Here is a 22647-nt window from a genome sequence, read left to right on the forward strand (position 1 = left end):
TATAGAGGAGGGGGTGAGCAGTGACCAGCACCAGAGACAGACACAACAACAGTCGTACTGTCTCCATAGTAACAGTGATGTCGCTCTAGTCCAGTGTTCGATTACGCAATTACAAAATCTATCTATCTATCTATCTATCTATCTACTTATCTATCTATCTATCCCTATCTACTATCAAAATCTATCGCTCGATCGTCTGTCTGTCCATCTGTCTATCCTCCCTCCCTCCCTCCCTCCCTCCCTCCTCCCTCCCTCCCTCCCTCTCCCCTTTATCCCATCCCTCCATCCATCTCTCTCTCTACATCAGTAATCCGTTCATTATGTGTGTGTTTATCATGGATTCGGGACAGTAGGGGTCGTGACCTGGAAATAATAAGACCCAATTACTGTGAGTCATAGTCTAATGCTACACACACACACACACGCAGGCACTCAAGCACACATAGGGAGACGCACACACACACACACACACGATCACATGCACACACAACTCCCATCCTTTCCATTTTTAGACTTTCTTCACATCTTTATTTTCTTTGTTTATTTGGTTATGTATCTGCTTCCTCCTCTCCTCCTCCCCTCCTCTACTGCTTCTCCTTCATCTCACATTTCCTCTCTCTCTTCTCCTCCTCTAATCTGTTCCAGTGTGTACAGATGTAACAGAGGTTGAAATTTCACCAGGGTGTTCTATAGCTCAACTGGTTGGTACGTTGTCAAAGAGGGCGGTCAGGTGTGTTTGGGATCAGAGGATCACCGGTTGGAGCCCGGTAAGGGGACAGGGACAGTGGAGGAAGAGAAGCTGTTAGCAACACACTGACGTCGGTTTCACAGTAACAACAGCAGACAGAGAGATGGTAAACAGGAACATTTATCCCTCCTCCCCTCTTCTCCTTCTCCTCTCCTCTCCTTCTCCCTCTCCCCTCTTCTCCTCTCCTCTCCTCTCCTCTCCTCTCCTCTCCTCCTCTCCTCTCCTCTCCTCTCCTCTCCTCTCCTCTCCTCTCCTCCAGTAACAACAGGAGACTGTTAGATGGTAAACAGGAACATTTATTTCAGGTTTAACATAAAGAACCATGCTGTCTCTCTCAACAGATCATCAATATTTTAGATTACTCTGAATGAGGCCCAAATGACACCCTATTCTATATATAGTGCGCTACTTTGGGCTCTGGTCTAAAAGTAGCACACTGTATTTAACTTCTGTGTCTCTGTCTCTTTCTCCACAACCCCAAACGGTTTCCATATTCAGTCAGTCAAAATGTATTTTCCTAAAATGTAGAGACACACCAACTGTCCCAGATACAGGCTCTCTCTCTAGATATAGTCAATCAGTCCTCCTTCTCCTCCTCTCTGTCTCTAGAGATAGAGTTAATCAGTCCTCCTTCTCCTCCTCCTCTCCGCTTCCTCTCCTTCCTCCTCCTCCTCCTCCTCTCAAGATATAGTCCATCAGTTCTCCTTCTCCTCCTCTCTCTCTCTAGAGAGTCCATCAGTCCTCCTTCTCCTCCTCTCTCTCTCTACAGATAGTCCATCAGTCCTCCTTCTCCTCCTCTCTCTCTCTAGAGATAGTCCATCAGTCCTCCTTCTCCTCCTCTCTCGCTCTAGAGATAGTCCATCAGTCCTCCTTCTCCTCCTCTCTCTCTCTAGAGAGTCCATCAGTCCTCCTTCTCCTCCTCTCTCTCTCTCTCTAGAGATAGTCCAACAGTCCTCCTTCTCCTCCTCTCTGTCTCTAGAGATAGAGTCCATCAGTCCTCATTCTCCTCCTCCTCTCCTCTTCCTCTCCTTCCTCCTCCTCCTCCTCCTCCTCTCGAGATATAGTCCATCAGTCTCTCTCCCACTCCTCTCCTCCTCCTCCTCCTCCTCCTCCTCCTCTCTCTGTATAGAGATATAGTCCTTCAGTCCCATTCCTCCTCCTCTCCTCTCCTCTCTTCCTCTCTAGAGATATAGTCCGTCAGCCTCTCCTCTCCTCTCCTCCTCTCTCTCCTCTCCTCTCCTCCCTCTCCTCCCTCTCCTCTCCTCTCCTCTCCTCTCCTCTCCTCTCCTCTCCTCTCCTCTCCTCTCCTCTCCTCTCCTCTCCTCTCCTCTCCTCTCCTCTTCTATCCATCGCTCTGTATAACATGAAACAGGGTTACATTATAGATGACCTGGTGTCCGTTGTTCCATGTATAGAGAGCTCTCTCTCTGGGGTTGTAGTCCATCATGGAGATGTGAGAGTACTGGTTGTGGAAGGGGATGTCTGTGTACTCATAGCTGGAGGAGTTAGTGTGGTAAGCAAAGTGGACCTTGGCTCCGGCCAGATGGGAGTTGGTGACGTACAGGGTACCACAGATCATGAAGGTCTCCCCTGCACTGCGTTTAGGAAACCCTGTGTCCCAACTCTGGAGAATGTTGAGCGAATGAGGATCCAACCGACTGACCTGGAGAGAGGGAGGGAGGGGGTGAGGGAGGGGGGAGGGAGGGAGGGGGGGAGGGAGAGGGGGAGGAGGGAGGAGGGAGGAGGGAGGAGGAGGAGGAGGGAGGGAGGAGGAGGGAGGAGGAGGAGGGAGGGAGGGAGGGAGGGAGATAAAGGAAAGAGAGAGATGTGACCTGGGACACACTCACACACACCCTTCCTACCAGTATGTTAGAGGTGTAGACTACCTACCAGTATGTTAGAGGTGTAGACTACCTACCAGTATGTTAGAGGTGTAGACTACCTACCAGTATGTTAGAGGTGTAGACTACCTACCAGTATGTTAGAGGTGTATACTACCTACCAGTATGTTAGAGGTGTAGACTACCTACCAGTATGTTAGAGGTGTAGACTACCTACCAGTATGTTAGAGGTGTAGACTACCTACCAGTATGTTAGAGGTGTAGACTACCTACCAGTATGTTAGAGGTGTAGACTACCTACCAGTATGTTAGAGGTGTAGACTACCTACCAGTATGTTAGAGGTGTAGACTACCTACCAGTATGTTAGAGGTGTAGACTACCTACCAGTATGTTAGAGGTGTAGACTACCTACCAGTATGTTAGAGGTGTAGACTACCTACCAGTATGTTCCCAGCGTTAGGTATGGAGGTGTAGACTGCCCAGAAGCCAGTCTCATCAGCCATCAGGTCTATATCAGAAGACCCCCCCCAGCTGTAGGGGAAGGTGTTGTTGTAACCCGCTCCACTCAGACTCCTCTGGAGCACCACACTACGGGAACGGAAGTGGTACTGCACCTACAGGACAGAACAAGGGGACAGAGAGAGGACAGGGGAGACAGAGAGAGGACAGGGGGACAGAGAGAGAGGGATCAGGGGAGACAGAGAGAGGACAGGGGGACAGAGAGGACAGGGGAGACAGAGAGAGGACAGGGGAGACAGAGAGAGGACAGGGGGACAGAGAGAGGACAGGGGAGACAGAGAGAGAACAGGGGGACAGAGAGAGGACAGGGGAGACAGAGAGAGGAGGGGAAAGGACAGAGAGAGGACAGGGGAGACAGAGAGAGACAGGGGGGACAGAGAGAGGACAGGGGAGACAGAGAGAGAGGGTCAGGGGAGACAGAGAGAGGACAGGCGAGAAAGAGAGAGGACAGGGGAGAGAGAGAGGACAGGGGAGACAGAGAGAGGACAGGGGAGACAGAGAGAGGACAGGGGAGACAGAGAGAGGACAGGGGGACAGAGAGAGGGGGACAGAGAGAGAGGGATCAGGGGAGACAGAGAGAGGACAGGGGAGACAGAGAGAGGACAGGGAGACAGAGAGAGACAGGGGAGAGAGAGGACAGGGGGACAGAGAGAGGACAGGGGAGACAGAGAGAGGACAGGGGAGACAGAGAGAGGACAGGGGAGACAGAGAGAGGACAGGGGAGACAGAGAGAGGACAGGGGAGACAGAGAGAGGACAGGGGGACAGAGAGAGGACAGGGGAGACAGAGAGAGGACAGGGGAGACAGAGAGAGGACAGGGGAGACAGAGAGAGGACAGGGGGACAGAGAGAGGACAGGGGGACAGAGAGAGGACAGGGAGACAGAGAGAGGACAGGGGAGACAAGAGAGGACAGGGGAGACAGAGAGAGGACAGCAGAGAGGACAGGGGAGACAGAGAGAGGATCAGGGGGACAGAGAGAGGACAGGGGGGACAGAGAGAGGACAGGGGAGACAGAGAGAGGACAGGGGAGACAGAGAGAGGACAGGGGAGACAGAGAGAGGACAGGGGGGACAGAGAGAGGACAGGGGGACAGAGAGAGGACAGGGGGACAGAGAGAGAGGACAGGGGAGACAGAGAGAGAGGACAGGGGAGACAGAGAGAGGACAGGGGAGACAGAGAGAGGACAGGGGGGACAGAGAGAGGACAGGGGACAGAGAGAGAGGACAGGGGAGACAGAGAGAGGACAGGGGAGACGAGAGAGAGGACAGGGGAGACAGAGAGAGGACAGGGAGACAGAGAGAGACAGGGGAGACAGAGAGAGGACAGGGGGACAGAGAGAGGACAGGGGAGACAGAGAGAGGACAGGGGAGACAGAGAGAGGACAGGGGAGACAGAGAGAGGACAGGGGAGACAGAGAGAGGACAGGGGGACAGAGAGAGAGGGATCAGGGGAGACAGAGAGAGGACAGGGGGGACAGAGAGAGGACAGGGGAGACAGAGAGAGGACAGGGGAGACAGAGAGAGGACAGGGGAGACAGAGAGAGGACAGGGGGGACAGAGAGAGGACAGGGGAGACAGAGAGAGGACAGGGGGACAGAGAGAGGACAGGGGAGACAGAGAGAGGGATCAGGGGAGACAGAGAGGGACAGGGGGACAGAGAGAGGACAGGGGAGACAGAGAGAGGACAGGGGAGACAGAGAGAGGACAGGAGACAGAGAGGACAGGGGAGACAGAGAGAGGACAGGGGAGACAGAGAGAGGACAGGGGAGACAGAGAGAGGGACAGGGGAGACAGAGAGAGGACAGGGGAGACAGAGAGAGGACAGGGGAGACAGAGAGAGGACAGGGGAGACAGAGAGAGGACAGGGGGACAGAGAGAGGACAGGGGGGACAGAGAGAGGACAGGGGAGACAGAGAGAGGACAGGGGAGACAGAGAGAGGACAGGGGGACAGAGAGAGGACAGGGGGACAGAGAGAGGACAGGGGAGACAGAGAGAGGACAGGGGAGACAGAGAGAGGACAGGGGGAGACAGAGAGAGGACAGGGGGGACAGAGAGAGGACAGGGGGGACAGAGAGAGGACAGGGGAGACAGAGAGAGGACAGGGGAGACAGAGAGAGAGGACAGGGGGGACAGAGAGAGGACAGGGGAGACAGAGAGAGGACAGGGGAGACAGAGAGAGGACAGGGGGAGACAGAGAGGACAGAGGAGGACAGGGGGACAGAGAGAGGACAGGGGAGACAGAGAGAGGACAGGGGGACAGAGAGAGGACAGGGGGACAGAGAGAGAGGGACAGGGGAGGCAGAGAGAGGACAGGGGGGACAGAGAGAGGACAGGGGAGACAGAGAGAGACAGGGAGACAGAGAGAGGACAGGGGGACAGAGAGGACAGGGGAGACAGAGAGGACAGGGGAGACAGAGAGAGGACGGGGGAGACAGAGAGAAGACAGGGGGACAGAGAGAGAGGGGTGTCAGGGGAGACAGAGAGAGAGGCCTGTGCTCGTGCCGGTCTGCACATGCATGGGTGTGTGTGTGCGTAGTGTAGCATACCAGTATGTTGCTCTGGTGTTTGTTGTAGTACAGTGATCCGTTGTAGACCACATGACCTGTCCCGGCCCAGGGGTGAGGTAATAGGTGCTGGACAAAGTTCTGTCCTCTAGTGAAGTCTCCCATGGTCCTATACTCTAATACTCGCCTCCCCTTATAGTAACCATCCATAGACCACACCTAGAGAGAGAGAGAGAGAGAGAGAGAGAGAGAGAGAGAGAGAGAGAGAGAGAGAGAGAGAGACAGAGAGAGAGAGAGAGAGAGAGACTGCTTGATAAGGCCCAGCTCGGGTCGCCAAGCCATAATCATACACACCGGAAGCAACGACCTGCGTGCTCAGCAGGAGAGGGTGGCGACATCACATACGGGGAGTGATTGAGAAGGCCTCCGCAATCTTCCCCAACTCAAGGATCGTGATGTCAACCCTTCTACAGAGGAAGGACTTCCACCCTGCCACAATCCAAAGAATAAACGCCAGCCTCTCCCGGGACTGTGCCCTGCGACCCAATGTACACCTGGCCCACCATCCCACCCTCGATCTGGACTGTCTCTATGACCATGTTCACCTGTACAGGGAGACAGTCCCCATCCTTGCTAAGACTCTCAAGGACGTCGCTTTAAACCGCATCCTGACCTCTCCACCCAGGAATAGCGGAGCAATCTCCACCCCCCCGAGTTCACCGAGACAACATCCCGGACCAGCACCCTGGACCCCACAGCCACGGCCACAGCACCACCAACCTCAAGGCCCACCACAGCCAGCGCAGCACAGACCACCCCAGCCCAGCTTCAGACCCACCCAGACGAGGCCTAACACCCCCCTCCCCCCCACCGCAGACCCATACCTGGAGGAGCCACAGCCCGGCAGACAGAGCTATGCACAAGCTGTGAGAGGAGCAACTGGCCCAGCTCCCACCAACGAAATTAGTGACATCAAACAAATGCTGAATCTACTATGCTCATATGTAATAGGCTGAGGGTCATGGTAAGATGAGCACAAGAACTCCACCATCCTCACACTACATCCACCCAAGTGGCATGACACAAATACTATCTTAAATGATAAACAAATCAAATTTGCATAATAAGAGTTTACCTTAATTGAAAAATCCTATTTAATAGTTATTGTTGGATTGTGAGTGTTTATCTCATTTTGAAGGTAAAGAAAAAACAGTTATGAAGTCTTTTTACGTTGCATGTTGGAATTTACAAAGATTGAAGTCCTCTGATTTTGGGCTAAAGAGCAGAAACCCAGACTTCCTTAAAGAAATGGATGTTGTTGATATTGTAGAACTACAGGAAACATGGTGCAGAGGTGATGTTTCCACTGGCTGTCCACTAGGTTATAAGGGGATAATCGTACCATCCACCAAATTAAAAGGAATGCTAATATGGTATAAATCTGAACTAACTAATTCAATCGAATTGATCAAAACAGGAGAATCCTTTATCAGGCTAAAAATCAACAAGGAGGCTATCTTAACAGATAAAAACATATTCCTCTGTGCCACATACATTCCCCCCTCAGAGTCATCCTTCTTCACTGAAGAGAGTTTCTCCATTCTAGAGGGGGAGATTAGTCATTTTCAGGCCCAAGGCAATGTGCTGGTCTGTGGAGACCTGAATGCTAGAACAGCAGAAGAACTAGACACTATTAACAGTCATGGGGACAAACACCTACCGGGAAGCAACAACCTTTCCCTCCCCACATACCCCCCCAGAAACAACTATGACAAAGTGAAAAACAAAAATGGAGTACAGCTCCTGAAGCTCTGTCGAACACTGGGTCTGTACATAGTCAATGGTAGGCTACGAGGGGACTCTTTTGGTAGGAACACCTACATCTCATCCCTTGGCAGCAGTACTGTAGACTACTTCATCACCGACCTCAACCCAGAGTCTCTCAGAGCCTTCACAGTCAGCCCACTAACGCCTCTCTCAGACCACAGTAAAATCACAGTGTATCTGAGAAGAGCAGAACCCAACCATGAAGCATCACGGCCCAATAAATTACATGGTACTAAACAGACCTATAGATGGAGTGCAAACAGTACAGAAATATACCAAAAAGCAATTAGTAGCCAAAAAATACAATATCTCCTGGACAACTTTTTAGCCTTAACATTCTCCTACAGCAATGAAGGTGTACATTTGGCCGTTTGGAACATAAACTTTATATTTGACAAATTAGCCTCCTTGGCTAATCTTAAGAAACATAAGAGCAAACCAAAAAGAATAGATAATGAAAAATGGTTTGATAATTTTTGCAAAAATCTAAGAAAGTAATTGAGAAATATATCTAATCAAAAACACAGAGACCCAGACAACAAAAATATACGCCTTCAATATGGGGAAACACTGAAGCAATACAAACACACCCTAAGAACAAAAAAAAAACCTGCACATTAGAAATCAGCTGGATGTGATTGAGGAATCCATAGAATCAAACCACTTCTGGGAGAATTTGAATAAATTAAATAAACCTCATAATGAGGAATTGGCTATCCAAAATGGGGATATGTGGAGAAATCACTTTGCAAACCTCTACAGCAATATAACAAAGAGCCCAGAACAACTAGATATACAAGAAAAATTACAAATCCTTGAATCAGCAGTCAAAGACTATGAGAATCCTGTGGATACCCCAATTACAGAACAAGAATTATTGGAAAAACTTTGCACTCTCCAACCCAAAAAGGCCTGTGGTGCTGATGGTATTTTAAATGAAATTATCAAATATACAGACCACAAATTCAAATTGGCTATACTTAAACTCTTCAACATTATCCTAACTGCAGATATTTCCCCGATATTTGGAACCAAGGATTGATCACACCAATTTATAAAAATGGAGACAAATTTGACCCAAATAATTACAGAGGAATTTGCGTTAACAGCAACTTGGTGAAAATTCTCTGCAGTATCATAAACAGCAGACTACATCATTTCCTTGATGAACACAACGTCCTAAGCAGAAGCCAGATTGGATTTGTAAGAGATTATCGTACAACAGACCACATTTACACCCTCCACACTCTAATTGACAAACAAGTAAACCAAAACAGAGGCAAAATCTACTCGTGTTTTGTAGACTTCAAAAAAGCATTTGATTCAATTTGGCACGAAGGTCTTTTTTACAAACTAATAGAAAGTGGTATTGGAGGGGAAACATATAATGTTATTAAATCAATGTACACTAAAAACAAATGTGCGATTAAAATCGGCAACAAGCAAACAGACTTCTTCTCTCAGGGACGTGGAGTGAAACAGGGCTGCCCAATAAGTCCAACACTATTTAACATCTACATTAATGAATTGGCAAAAACATTAGAAGAATCGGCAGCACCTGGTCTCACCCTACACAACACTGAAATCAAGTGTCTGCTGTACGCAGATGACCTGGTGCTACTGTCTCCCACTAAGGAGGGGTTACAGCAGCATCTAAATTATCTGCACAGGTTCTGTCAGACCTGGGCTCTGACTGTTAATCTAAAAAAACGAATATAATGATATTCCAAAAAAGGTCCGGAAATCAGGATGACAAATGTAAATTCTATTTGGACACAGTTCTATTAGAACACACCAAAAACTACACGTATCTAGGACTAAATATCAGCAACACAGGTAGCTTTCACATGGCTGTGAATGAGCTGAGAGACAAAGCAAGAAAAGCATTCTATGCCATTAAAAGGAATATTAAAATCGAAATTCCAATTAGAATCTGGCTCAACATTTTCCAATCAGTTATAGAACCAATTGCTCTATATGGCAGCGAAGTATGGGGTCCGCTCTCTAAAACTGAATTTACCAAATGGGACAAACATCCAATCGAAATACTGCATGCAGAGTTTTGCAAGACTCTATTGCAAGTGCAAAGAAAAACTCAAAATAACACATGTAGAGCAGAATTGGGCCAATACCCCCTCCTTATTTGAATAGAAAAAAGAGCCATACAATTTTACAACCATCTAAAAACAAGTGACCCCAAAACATTCCATCACACAGCTCTACTATGTCAAGAGATAAAACAAGAGAAGAGTCCCCTCAGCCAGCTGGTTCTGAGGCTCAGTTCACTAACCAAAACCAACCTCATAGAGCCTCAGGACAGCACTCAGAAAATCTGACCCAACCAAATCATCACAAAGCAAAAAGAAAAATATATCACCTATTGGAAAGACACCAAAAAAAATCAAAGTAAACTTCAATGCTATTTGGCTCTAAACAGACAGTACATGGTGGCAGACTATCTGACCACTGTGACTGATAGAAAACTGAGGAAAACAATGACTAGGTACAGACTCAGTGAGCACAGTCTGGCTATAGAGACCGGTCGTCACAGGCAAACCTGGCTGCCCAGAGAGGACAGGCTGTGCTCACTCTGCCTCCGGGGAGAGGTAGAGACAGAGCTGCATTTCCTACTATACTGTGAAAAATACTCAGACCTAAGAGAATCTTTCTTTCCCAAAATTATCATTCAGTACAAAGAATTTGAAACTATAAAAGAGGAAGAAAAAATCCAATATTTATTGGGTGAAAAGCCAAAATGTGCAATTTTGGCAGCCAAATATGTGTCCTCCTGCCACAACCTGAGGGACAGCCAGTGAAAAGTGTAATGTAATGTCAATAATATTTCCTGTTTTGTTTTGGCTTTCATACCATGTAATGTGTCTTCTCAGTCATGTTGAGATTGGTCGACTACTATTGCTTTAATGTATTGTTATTCTCATTAATATTGTTGTTGTAGTTGCTGTTAATGGTAATCCCATTTCCATTTCCACTACTACTATTATTATTATTGCTGTTGGTCCCACCATTTTTGTTATATCTATACTTTGACAATGTAAGTAATTTTACTTGCCATGTCAATAAAGTCTATTGAATTGAGAGAGAGAGAGAGAGAGAGAGAGAGAGAGAGAGAGAGAGAGAGAGAGAGAGAGAGAGAGAGAGAGAGAATTAAGTTATGTCCTCTAGTGAAGTCCCCCATGGTTCTGTACTCTAACACACTTGCAGTACACATCCATACAGAGAAAGAGAGGGGGAGGGAGAGGGGGAGGGAGAGGAAGAGAGAGGGGGAGAGCAAGAGGGAAGGGGGAAAGAGTGAGGGTGGAGGGAGAGAGACAGGGGGGCAAGAGAGAGAGAGGAAGAGAGAGAGATTGGTAACACTTTACTGTAGGTGTCCTTATTCATGCATTCATTAAGTCTTTATAACAGCTATATAACACATTATAACACTTGTTATAAGCTTTCATAAGCAGTTTTATATAGTTATGAGTCATGGCATAAGATGTTATAAAACTAGTTATAATGGGTGTTAGATGACTGTTCAGACTGTTGTCATAGGCTCTAATATCGACTGTTAATAACAACTGCTATTACACAGTCTGCATAACAAATGATGTAATATGTTATTACATGCTACATAAGTGTCTACATAGCAGATGTTATAACAGGGCGTTATATCATTTACAAAACTTGAATGGAATGATGGGCCATATGCCACCAGTATGTTAGAGGTGTAGACTACCTACCAGTATGTTAGAGGTGTAGACTACCTACCAGTATGTTAGAGGGGTAGACTACCTACCAGTATGTTAGAGGTGTAGACTACCTACCAGTATGTTAGAGGTGTAGACTACCTACCAGTATGTTAGAGGGGTAGACTACCTACCAGTATGTTAGAGGTGTAGACTACCTACCAGTATGTTAGAGGTGTAGACTACCTACCAGTATGTTAGAGGGGTAGACTACCTACCAGTATGTTAGAGGTGTAGACTACCTACCAGTATGTTAGAGGTGTAGACTACCTACCAGTATGTTAGAGGTGTAGACTACCTACCAGTATGTTAGAGGGGTAGACTACCTACCAGTATGTTAGAGGTGTAGACTACCTACCAGTATGTTAGAGGGGTAGACTACCTACCAGTATGTTAGAGGTGTAGACTACCTACCAGTATGTTAGAGGGGTAGACTACCTACCAGTATGTTAGAGGGGTAGACTACCTACCAGTATGTTAGAGGGGTAGACTACCTACCAGTATGTTAGAGGTGTAGACTACCTACCAGTATGTTAGAGGTGTAGACTACCTACCAGTATGTTAGAGGTGTAGACTACCTACCAGTATGTTAGAGGTGTAGACTACCTACCAGTATGTTAGAGGTGTAGACTACCTACCAGTATGTTAGAGGTGTAAACTACCTACCAGTATGTTAGAGGTGTAGACTACCTACCAGTATGTTAGAGGTGTAGACTACCTACCAGTATGTTAGAGGTGTAAACTACCTACCAGTATGTTAGAGGTGTAGACTACCTACCAGTATGTTAGAGGTGTAGACTACCTACCAGTATGTTAGAGGTGTAGACTACCTACCAGTGTGTTAGAGGTGTAGACTACCTACCAGTATGTTAGAGGGTAGACTACCTACCAGTATGTTAGAGGTGTAGACTACCTACCAGTATGTTAGAGGTGTAGACTACCTACCAGTATGTTAGAGGTGTAGACTACCTACCAGTATGTTAGAGGTTTGGTATATGACAACAGGATGAACAGTCATCTGTAACACCCATTACTTATGACAGCTTATGAGAAATGTTGCAATGTGTTATATAGCTGTTATAAAGGCTTTATGAATGCATTAATATTAAGTATGAGAGAAAGAAGGAGAAGAGAGAGTGCAGTATGCAAGACAGGAGGAATGAGAGGGTGCAGTATGCAAGACAGGAGGGATAGTAGAGTGCTGCAGAGATGGTTGTCCTTCTGGAAGGTTCTCCTCCATCTCCACAGAGGAACTCTGGAACTCTGTCAGAGTGACCATCGGGTTCTTGGTCACCTGCCTGACCAAGGCCCTTCTCCCCCGTTTGCTCAGTTTGGCCGGGCGGCCAGCTCTAGGAAGAGTCTTGGTGGTTCCAAACTTCTTCCATTTCAGAATGGAGGCCACTGTGTTCTTGGGGACCTTCAATGCTGCATACATTTTTTCGTACCTTTCCTCAGATCTGTGCCTCGATATAATCCTGTCTCTGAGCTCTATGGACAATTCCTTTGACCTCATGGCTTGGTTTTTGCTCTCACATGCACTGTCAACTGTGGGACCTTATATAGACAAGTGTGTGCCTTTCCAAATCACGTCCAATCAATTGAATTTACCACAGGTGGACTCCAATCACGTTGTAGAAACATCTCAAGGATGATCAACGAAAACAGGATGCACCTGAGCTCAATTTCAAGTCTCATAGCAAAGGGTCTGAATACTTATGTAAATAAGGTATTTCTGTTTTTATTTTTAATACATTTGCAAAAAAAAAAAAAAAAACTATTTTTGCTTTGTCATTATGGGGTATAGTGTGTAGAATGATGAGGGGGGAAATAATTTTGTCAATTTTAGAGTAAGGCTGTAACGTAACAAATAATGGAAAAAGTCAAGGGGTCTGAATACATTCCGTATGCACTGTCCACTGACATACATTGCAATACACTGACATACATTGCAATACACTGACATACATTGCAATACACTGACATACATTGCAATACACTGACATACATTGCAACACACTGACATACAGTCGTGGTCAAAGGTTTTGAGAATGACACAAATACTAATTTTCACAAAGTCTGCTGCCTCAGTTTTGATGATGGCAATTTGCATATACTCCAGAATGTCATGAAGAGTGATCAGATGAATTGCAATTAATTGCAAAGTCCCTCTTTGCCATGAAAATGAACTTAATCCCAAAAAACATTTCCACTGCATTTCAGCCCTGCCACAAAAGGACCAGCTGCCATCATGTCAGTGATTCTCTCGTTAACACAGGTGAGAGTGTTGACGAGGACAAGGCTGGAGATCACTCTGTCACGCTGATTGAGTTAGAATAACAGACTGGAAGCTTTAAAAGGAGGGTGGTGCTTGAAATCATTGTTCTTCCTCTGTTAACCATGGTTACCTGGAAGGAAACACGTGCCGTCATCATTGCTTTGCACAAAAAGGTCTTCACAGGCAAGGATATTGCTGCTAGTAAGATTGCACCTAAATCAACCATTTATCGGATCATCAAGAACTTCAAGGAGAGAGGTTCAATTGTTGTGAAGAAGGCGTCAGGGCGCCCAAGAAAGTCCAGCAAGCGCCAGGACCGTCTCCTAAAGTTGATTCAGCTGCGGGATCGGGGCACCACCAGTGCAGAGCTTGCTCAGGAATGGCAGCAGGCAGGTGTGAGTGCATCTGCACGCACAGTGAGGTGAAGACTTTTGGAGGATGGCCTGGTGTCAAGAAGGGCAGCAAAGAAGCCACTTCTCTCCAGGAAAAACATCAGGGACAGACTGATATTCTGCAAAAGGTACAGGGATTAGACTGCTGAGGACTGGGGTAAAGTCATTTTCTCTGATGAATCCCCTTTCCGATTGTTTGGGGCATCCAGAAAACACCTTGTCCGGAGAAGACAAGGTGAGATCTACCATCAGTCCTGTGTCATGCCAACAGTAAAGCATCCTGAGACCATTCATGTGTGGGGTTGCTTCTCAGCCAAGGGAGTGGGCTCACTCACAATTTTGCCTAAGAACACAGCCATGAATGAAGAATGGTACCAACACATCCTCCGAGAGCAACTTCTCCCAACCATCCAAGAACAGTTTGGTGACGACCAATGCCTTTTCCAGCATGATGGAGCACCTTGCCATAAGGCAAAAGTGATAACTAAGTGGCTCGGGGAACAAAACATCAACATTTTGGGTCCATGGCCAGGAAACTCCCCAGACCTTAATCCCATTGAGAACTTGTGGTCGATCCTCAAGAGGCGGGTGGACAAACAAAACCCCACAAATTCTGACAATCTCCAAGCATTGATTATGCAAGAATGGGCTGCCATCAGTCAGGATGTGGCCCAGAAGTTAATTGACAGCATGCCAGGGTGGATTGCAGAGGTCTTGAAAAAGAAGGGTCAACACTGCAAATATTGACTCTTTGCATAAACTTAATGTAATTGTCAATAAAAACCTTTGACACATATTGAATGCTTGTAATTATACTTCAGTATACCATAGTAACATCTGACAAAAATATCTAAAAACACTGAAGCAGCGAACTTTGTGAAAAAACTTTTGACCACAACTGTACATTGCAACACACTGACATACATTTGTAATGCAGCAGTGATGAAAATATTTCATAAAGATATCTTTCACTAAAGAATTCATATTATAATAATAATCTTTTTCTCTAAATTGTCACTTGTCTTGTGTGTCTCTCTCTCTCTCTCTCTGTCTTTCTCTCTGTCTCTCTCTCTCTCTCTCTCTCTCTCTCTCTCTCTCTCTCTCTCTCTCTCTCTCTCTCTCTCTCTCTGTGTGTATGTCTCTCTCTCTCTCTCTCTTTCACTCTGACGGACACCTGACCTCTATCTCATCTCTCGTTCTCTCTTTCCTCTACCACTGTCTCTCTATCTCTTTCTTTCTGTCTCTCCCTCCATCCCCCCTCTCTCTCTCCATATCTCTCTCTCTCTCTCTCGCTCTCTATTCTCTCTCTCTCTGTTTAAAATCTAAATCTCTTCCTACGACCTTCTCCTCCCTGTCTGCATTCTCTCCGCGTCCCTCTCCACCTCTCCTCTGACTCTCTCTTTCATGTCATCCCTCTCTCTCTTCCTCCTTGCCTATCTTCTTTTTGATCTCTCTCACACTCCTCTCCTCCTCTGTTCTCTCCCTGTAGAAGTTTTATCATCCTCTCCTCCCCCTCTTTCCCTGTTCAGGTGTGTGTGTGCGTGTGTGTGTGAGGACTATGTATTTAATAATGCATCATTAATCAATAGTAGGAATGCCTTACAGTCTCAATTACCTACTGAAACACACACACATACACACACACACACACGCACGCACGCCACACACACACATACGCACACACACGCACGCCACACACACACACACACACGCACGCACCCCACACACACACATACACACACACACGCACGCCACACACCACACACACACACACGCACGCCACACACACACATACACACACAGGCTGATGACTAATTCATAAATGTCAAGCCGGGGTGCTGCAATGTGATCGTAGTCATGGAGACCGAGGGGAAATGACAGTGACATGGAGGTGTGTGTGTGTGTGTGTGTGTGTGTCCATTTTTATTAATTCAACCTTTATTTAGCCAGGGAGTTATGCTGAGACCTCTTTCCCAGATGAACCCTGCATGAACACGTCAATAAACAACAGTTACACTATACACATCTATAAACACATCAATTACACTATACATATCTATAAACACATCAATTACACTATACATATCTATAAACACATCAATTACACTATACACATCTATAAACACATCAATTACACTATACATATCTATGAACACATCAATTACACTATACACATCTATAAACACATCAATTACACTATACACATCTATAAATAATAATAATAATAATATGCCATTTAGCAGACGCTTTTATCCAAAGCGACTTACAGTCATGCGTGCATACATTTTTGTGTATGGGTGGTCCCGGGGATCGAACCCACTACCTTGGCGTTACAAGTATCGTGCTCTACCAGCTGAGCTACAGAGGACCACATCTCTATAAACACATCAATTACACTATGCATATCTATAAACACATCAATTACACTATACACATCTATAAACACATCAATTACACTATACATATCTATAAACACATCAATTACACTATACATATCTATAAACACATCAATTACACTATACACATCTATAAACACATCAATTACACTATGCATATCTATAAACACATCAATTACACTATACACATCTATAAACACATCAATTACACTATACACATCTATAAACACATCAATTACACTATACATATCTATAAACACATCAATTACACTATACACATCTATAAACACATCAATTACACTATGCATATCTATAAACACATCAATTACACTATACACATCTATAAACACATCAATTACACTATACACATCTATAAACACATCAATTACACTATACATATCTATAAACACATCAATTACACTATACACATCTATAAACACATCAATTACACTATACACATCTATAAACACATCAATTACACTATACACATCTATAAACACATCAATTACACTATACATATCTATAAACACATCAATTACACTATACATATCTATAAACACATCAATTATACTATACATATCTATAAACACATCAATTACACTATACACATCTATAAACACATCAATTACACTATACATATCTATAAACACATCAATTACACTATACATATCTATAAACACATCAATTACACTATACATATCTATAAACACATCAATTACACTATACACATCTATAAACACATCAATTACACTATACACATCTATAAACACATCAATTACACTATACACATCTATAAACACATCAATTACACTATACACATCTATAAACACATCAATTACACTATACATATCTATAAACACATCAATTACACTATACACATCTATAAACACATCAATTACACTATATATATCTATAAACACATCAATTACACTATACATATCTATGAACACATCAATTCATGTGTCTGAAGGTACAAACTCTGTGTTCACGGCGGGCCCAGAGAGCAAATCAAGTGCCCCATAGGCCTACTGCTGGCCAATCGGATGGCATAAAAGAAAGCTGCAGCAAAGTTGACACTGTGAGATTTCAAAACGTTTCAAACCACGACTAGAGAGAGACTGTCAACGAATACAGCTAAGAGATGCTGTTTTCATGAGTGAGTTCATGTTTAAGTTCTTACTCAGCATTGTCAACACTTTTTTCTATTCAATACTTTTATAAGCCATAAAATGCGCGTTCTTCGTACTTCCACTGAGTAGGAAAGTGTATCGATAGGCTTGCGTTGTTATTATTAGCGGCTTGGGTCTTTTTTAATATCAAGGAGTATTTATTTCACTTTCTCTGTTCGTAACAACACGAATTTGTGCATGAGACAGAAATAATGCGGCGCGACTCGAGTTTCGCCATCAGCTGGCAGACGGTGTCCTTTTTGGTCAGTGTCAGTGGAGGAAAGGGAGAGCGGAGGGATGTTGAGAGGCGGACCCTCAGTCTGCTGTTCTCTCCCTCCGCTGAGACTGACCATCAGATTCAGCCCAGTAACAATAAATAAAAAGCTAATTATTTAAATGTATGCTCACTCAGCTGTGCTTCACAAGTAAAACAACAGTTCTATTACCGGAGTGATCATCTAGCCTACCTCAAATTGTTTTCTACAATTGAAAAAAAAAATGGTCTGGACAGCAATGCATTAGCAGGGCAATTCAAGCATAGCTAATATACAGTGATAATGTATTGGGCCTATAGCCTACTGCACAAACCTCATTACTACAGGACTGTTTTTAATAGGTTTAATAGGTTAAAAAATACATCTGAGCGGTAGATCTCGGCTTGCATTTTGTCTCAAAAAAGTGATCTTGACTTAGAAAAGGTTGGTGACAACTGATATAGACGATATCGCCATAGTCAATTACCGGAATGAATGTTGAATGTTGAATGAATGTTGAATGAATGTTGTGTGTGTTTGTGTGTGTGTCCTATAAGGGTTCTCAGGGCTTTGGGAGATAGGACCCGAGTGGGCCGGTCGACAGGATGCCTGACTAATTGGCCAAAGGGAACTCCTTGTGTGATGTAATATTTACTGTTCACTTTTTATTGTTTATTTCATTTTTGTTTATCCATTTCACTTGCTTTGGCAAAGTAAACATATGTTTCCCATGCAAATAAAGCCCATTGAATTGAATTGAATTGAATTGAATTGAGAGAGAGAGAGAGAGAGAGAGAGAGAGAGAGAGAGAGAGAGAGAGACAACCCATATTTATGTTTATTTATTTTCCCTTTTGTACTTTAACTATTTGTATATAATATGACATTTGAAATGTCTTTATTCTTCACTGTTTACTGTCAATTTTAATTGTTTTGGCAATGTTAACACATGTTTTCCATGTCAATAAAGCCCTTAAATCTCTCTCTCCCCCTCTCTCTCTCTCTCTCTCTCTCTCTCTCTCTCTCTCTCTCTCTCTCTCTCTCTCATCCCTCTCTCCAAACACTCAATGCACTCTCTCTCCTTTTCTCTATCTCTGATTCAGAGGGGTTGGGTTAAAAGCGGAAGACACATTTAAGTTGAATGCATTCAGTTGTACTGAACTTACTAGATATCTCCTTCCCTTTCCCTCTCTCTTTGTTCAGCTACAATGGAGCCAGCCAGAGAGGGGTAATCTACCATGTAGAGAGAGAGAGAGAGAGAGAGAGAGAGAGAGAGAGAGAGAGAGAGAGAGAGAGAGAGAGAGAGAGAGAGAGAGAGAGAGAGAGAGAGAGAGAGAGAGAGAGAGAGAGAGAGAGAGAGAGTTATGGGTAAACCACTTCTCCAATCTTTTTGTCTCTATAACAAAGAACAAACAGCAAAACAATATACACGATCAAAAGCAAATCTTAGAATCAACTATTAAAGACTACCAGAACCCACTGGATTCTCCAATTACATTGAATGAACTACAGGACAAAATACAAACCCTCCAACCCAAAAAGGCTTGTGGTGTTGATGGTATCCTCAATGAAATTATAAAATATACAGACCACAAATTCCAATTGGCTATCCTTAAACTCTTTCACATCATCCTTAGCTCTGGCATCTTCCCCAATATTTGGAACCAAGGACTGATCACCCCAATCCACAAAAGTGGAGACAAATTTGACCCCAATAACTACCATGGGATATGCGTCAACAGCAACCTTGGGAAAATCCTCTGCATTATCATTAACAGCAGACTAGTTCATTTCCTCAGTGAAAACAATGTACTGAGCAAATGTCAAATTGGCTTTTTACCAAATTACCGTAAAACAGACCACGTATTCACCCTGCACACCCTAATTGACAAACAAACAAACCAAAACAAAGGCAAAGTCTTCTCATGCTTTGTTGATTTCAAAAAAGCTTTTGACTCAATTTGGCATGAGGGTCTGCTATACAAATTGACACGACATTATAAAATCCATGTACACAAACAACAAGAGTGTGGTTAAAATTGGCAAAAAACACACACATTTCTTTCCACAGGGCCGTGGGGTGAGACAGGGATGCATTTTAAGCCCCACCCTCTTCAACATATATATCAACGAATTGGCGAGGGCACTAGAACAGTCTGCAGCACCCGGCCTCACCCTACTAGAATCTGAAGTCAAATGTCTACTGTTTGCTGATGATCTGGTGCTTCTGTCACCAACCAAGGAGGGCCTACAGCAGCACCTAGATCTTCTGCACAGATTCTGTCAGACCTGGGCCCTGACAATACATCTCAGTAAGACAAAAATAATGGTGTTCCAAAAAAGCTCCAGATGCCAGGACCACAAATACAAATTCCATCTAGACACCGTTGCCCTAGAGCACACAAAAAACTATACATACCTCGGCCTAAACATCAGCGCCACAGGTAACTTCCACAAAGCTGTGAACGATCTGAGAGACAAGGCAAGAAGGGCCTTCTATGCCATCAAAAGGAACATAAAATTCAAAATACCAATTAGGATCTGGCTAAAAATACTTGAATCAGTTATAGAACCCATTGCCCTTTATGGTTGTGAGGTCTGGGGTCCGCTCACCAACCAAGAATTCACAAAATGGGACAAACACCAAATTGAGACTCTGCATGCAGAATTCTGCAAAAATATCCCCCGTGTACAACGAAAAACACCAAATAATGCATGCAGAGCAGAATTAGGCCGATACCCGCTAATTATCAAAATCCAGAAAAGAGCCGTTAAATTCTATAACCACTTAAAAGGAAGCGATTCCCAAACCTTCCATAACAAAGCCATCACCTACAGAGAGATTAACTTGGAGAAGAGTCCCCTAAGTAAGATGGTCTGGGGCTCTGTTCACAAACACAAACAGACCCCACAGAGCCCCAGGACAACAACAACAACACAATTAGACCCAACCAAATCATGAGAAGACCTGGCTCTCAAGAGAAGACAGGCTATGTGCACACTGCCCACAAAATGAGGTGGAAACTGAGCTGCACTTCCTAACCTCCTGCCAAATGTATGGCCATATTAGAGACACATATTTCCCTCAGATTACACAGACCCACAAAGAATTCGAAAACAAACCCAATTTTGATAAACTCCCTTATCTACTGGTTGAAATAGCACAGTGTGCAATCACAGCAGCAAGATTTTGTGACCTGTTGCCACAAGAAAAGGGCAACCAGTGAAGAACAAACACCATTGTAAATACAACCCATATTTATGTTTATTTATTTTCCCATTTGTACTTTAACTATTTGCACATCATTACAACACTGTATATAGACATAATATGACATTTGAAATGTCTTTATTCTTTTGGAACTTTTGTGAGTGTAATGTTTACTGTTCATTTTTTATTTTTTATTTCACTTTTGTTTATTATCTATTTCACTTGGTTTGGCAATGTAAACATATGTTTCCCATGCCAATAAAGCCCCTTAAATTGAAATTGAATTGAGAGAGAGAGAGAGAGAGAGAGAGAGAGAGAGAGAGAGAGAGAGAGAGAGAGAGAGAGAGAGAGAGAGAAGAACCAAACTTCCATTCCTTGTTGTCTGAAACTGGATCACGCATATGTGGGGCGTCATTGGGGTTCTATTTGCAAGGACGAGGAGGGGGGCTTGGTTTTATTTGGGCCAATAAAAGTATTTTTAAAATCTCTCTCTCTCTCTCTCTCTCTAATAGATGTGTTGCTATATATAACTGCTACACAACGTGTACCTGTAACCGGGATAAGATAACAATGGTAACAGTTGTAACTGGGTTACAGGGCCTGCTGTCACCGGGCTACGGTAACTGGGATACTGTTGCCGTATATAGAACCCTCCCGTCTCCAAGGAGATGGTCTAATAGTGAACAGACGTGGGTTACCGTGCCAATGTATTCACACCTGGCAACCGGGAGACAGTCACCCTGACAACCAGCTTCATTTACATTCCCCTGAGACAGAGAGAGAGAGAGAGAGAGAGAGAGAGAGAGAGAGAGAGAGAGAGAGAGAGAGAGAGAGAGAGAGAGAGAGAGAGAGAGAGAGAGAGAGAGAGAGAGAGAGAGAGAGAGAGAGAGAGAGAGAGAGAGAGAGAGAGAGAGAGAGAGAGAGAGGGGGAGAGAGAGAGAGAGAGAGAGAGAGCAAGGAGGAGAGAGAGGGCGATATGAGATCGAGAGAGAGAGAGACAGAGAGAGGAGGAGAGCGAGGGTGATATGAGATGGAGAGAGAGAGAGAGAGAGAGAGCGAGAGAGCGAGAGAGAGAGGAGGAGAGAGAGGGTGATATGGGAGATGAGGACAGAAGAGTGAGAGATGGAGAGAGATAAGAAATATGTGTGTGAGAAAAAGAGAGGGAGAAAATGATATTGAGAAAGTCCAACAGAGAGAGAGGTTCAAGTGAACGTCTCAGCTGATACTAAGGCTTTCTGACATACCTGTCACCTGTCACACCCCACAACCTGACAAACACACTCACCCTGCTGTCGGAGCTGGGTATAACCCCTCAACCTGACAAACACACTCACCCTGCTGTCGGAGCTGGGTATCACCCCACAACCTGACAAACACACTCACCCTGCTGTCGGAGCTGGGTATCACCCCACAACCTGACAAACACACTCACCCTGCTGTCGGAGCTGGGTATCATGGCGTCGGTCATCCAGGATCCGAAGCGGGAGCCCGATGCTCTAACGGTGACCGGGATGCTCATCCCCGTTAACCGGCCACAGCCTGGGAAACACACACACACATACTGTACCTTAACACACACACATTCCACTCGCCCCCCCCCCTACCCAGTTTGTTCATACAGGCGTGTAGCCTAGTCTCCCCCCCACCTACCCAGTTTGTACATACAGGCGTGTAGCCTAGTCTCCCCCCTCTCCACCTACCCAGTTTGTTCATACAGGCGTGTAGCCTAGTCTTTTTTTTGACGAGATTTGACGAGATTTGACG

The 22647-nt window shown here is 44.8% G+C and overlaps 1 protein-coding gene across 2 annotated transcripts in view; it reads right to left on the bottom strand.

The window, feature by feature from the left end:
* Positions 1 to 2051: 2051 nt before the first annotated feature.
* LOC121563037 (noelin-2-like) overlaps positions 2052 to 22647 on the bottom strand; it is a 53304-nt gene continuing 32708 nt past the window's right edge. For both annotated transcript variants that reach the window (XM_045211651.1, XM_045211650.1), the window contains exons 5-8: positions 22316 to 22422; positions 5657 to 5833; positions 3031 to 3204; positions 2052 to 2411 (exon numbers count right to left, since the gene is read on the bottom strand). In XM_045211651.1, the coding sequence (XP_045067586.1) occupies positions 2091 to 2411; positions 3031 to 3204; positions 5657 to 5833; positions 22316 to 22422 (779 nt within the window). In that variant the 3' untranslated portion in view covers positions 2052 to 2090. The remainder of the gene's footprint in view (positions 2412 to 3030; positions 3205 to 5656; positions 5834 to 22315; positions 22423 to 22647) is intronic.

Source organism: Coregonus clupeaformis, chromosome 38, assembly GCF_020615455.1.
Source record: "Coregonus clupeaformis isolate EN_2021a chromosome 38, ASM2061545v1, whole genome shotgun sequence".
NCBI lineage: Eukaryota > Metazoa > Chordata > Actinopteri > Salmoniformes > Salmonidae > Coregonus > Coregonus clupeaformis.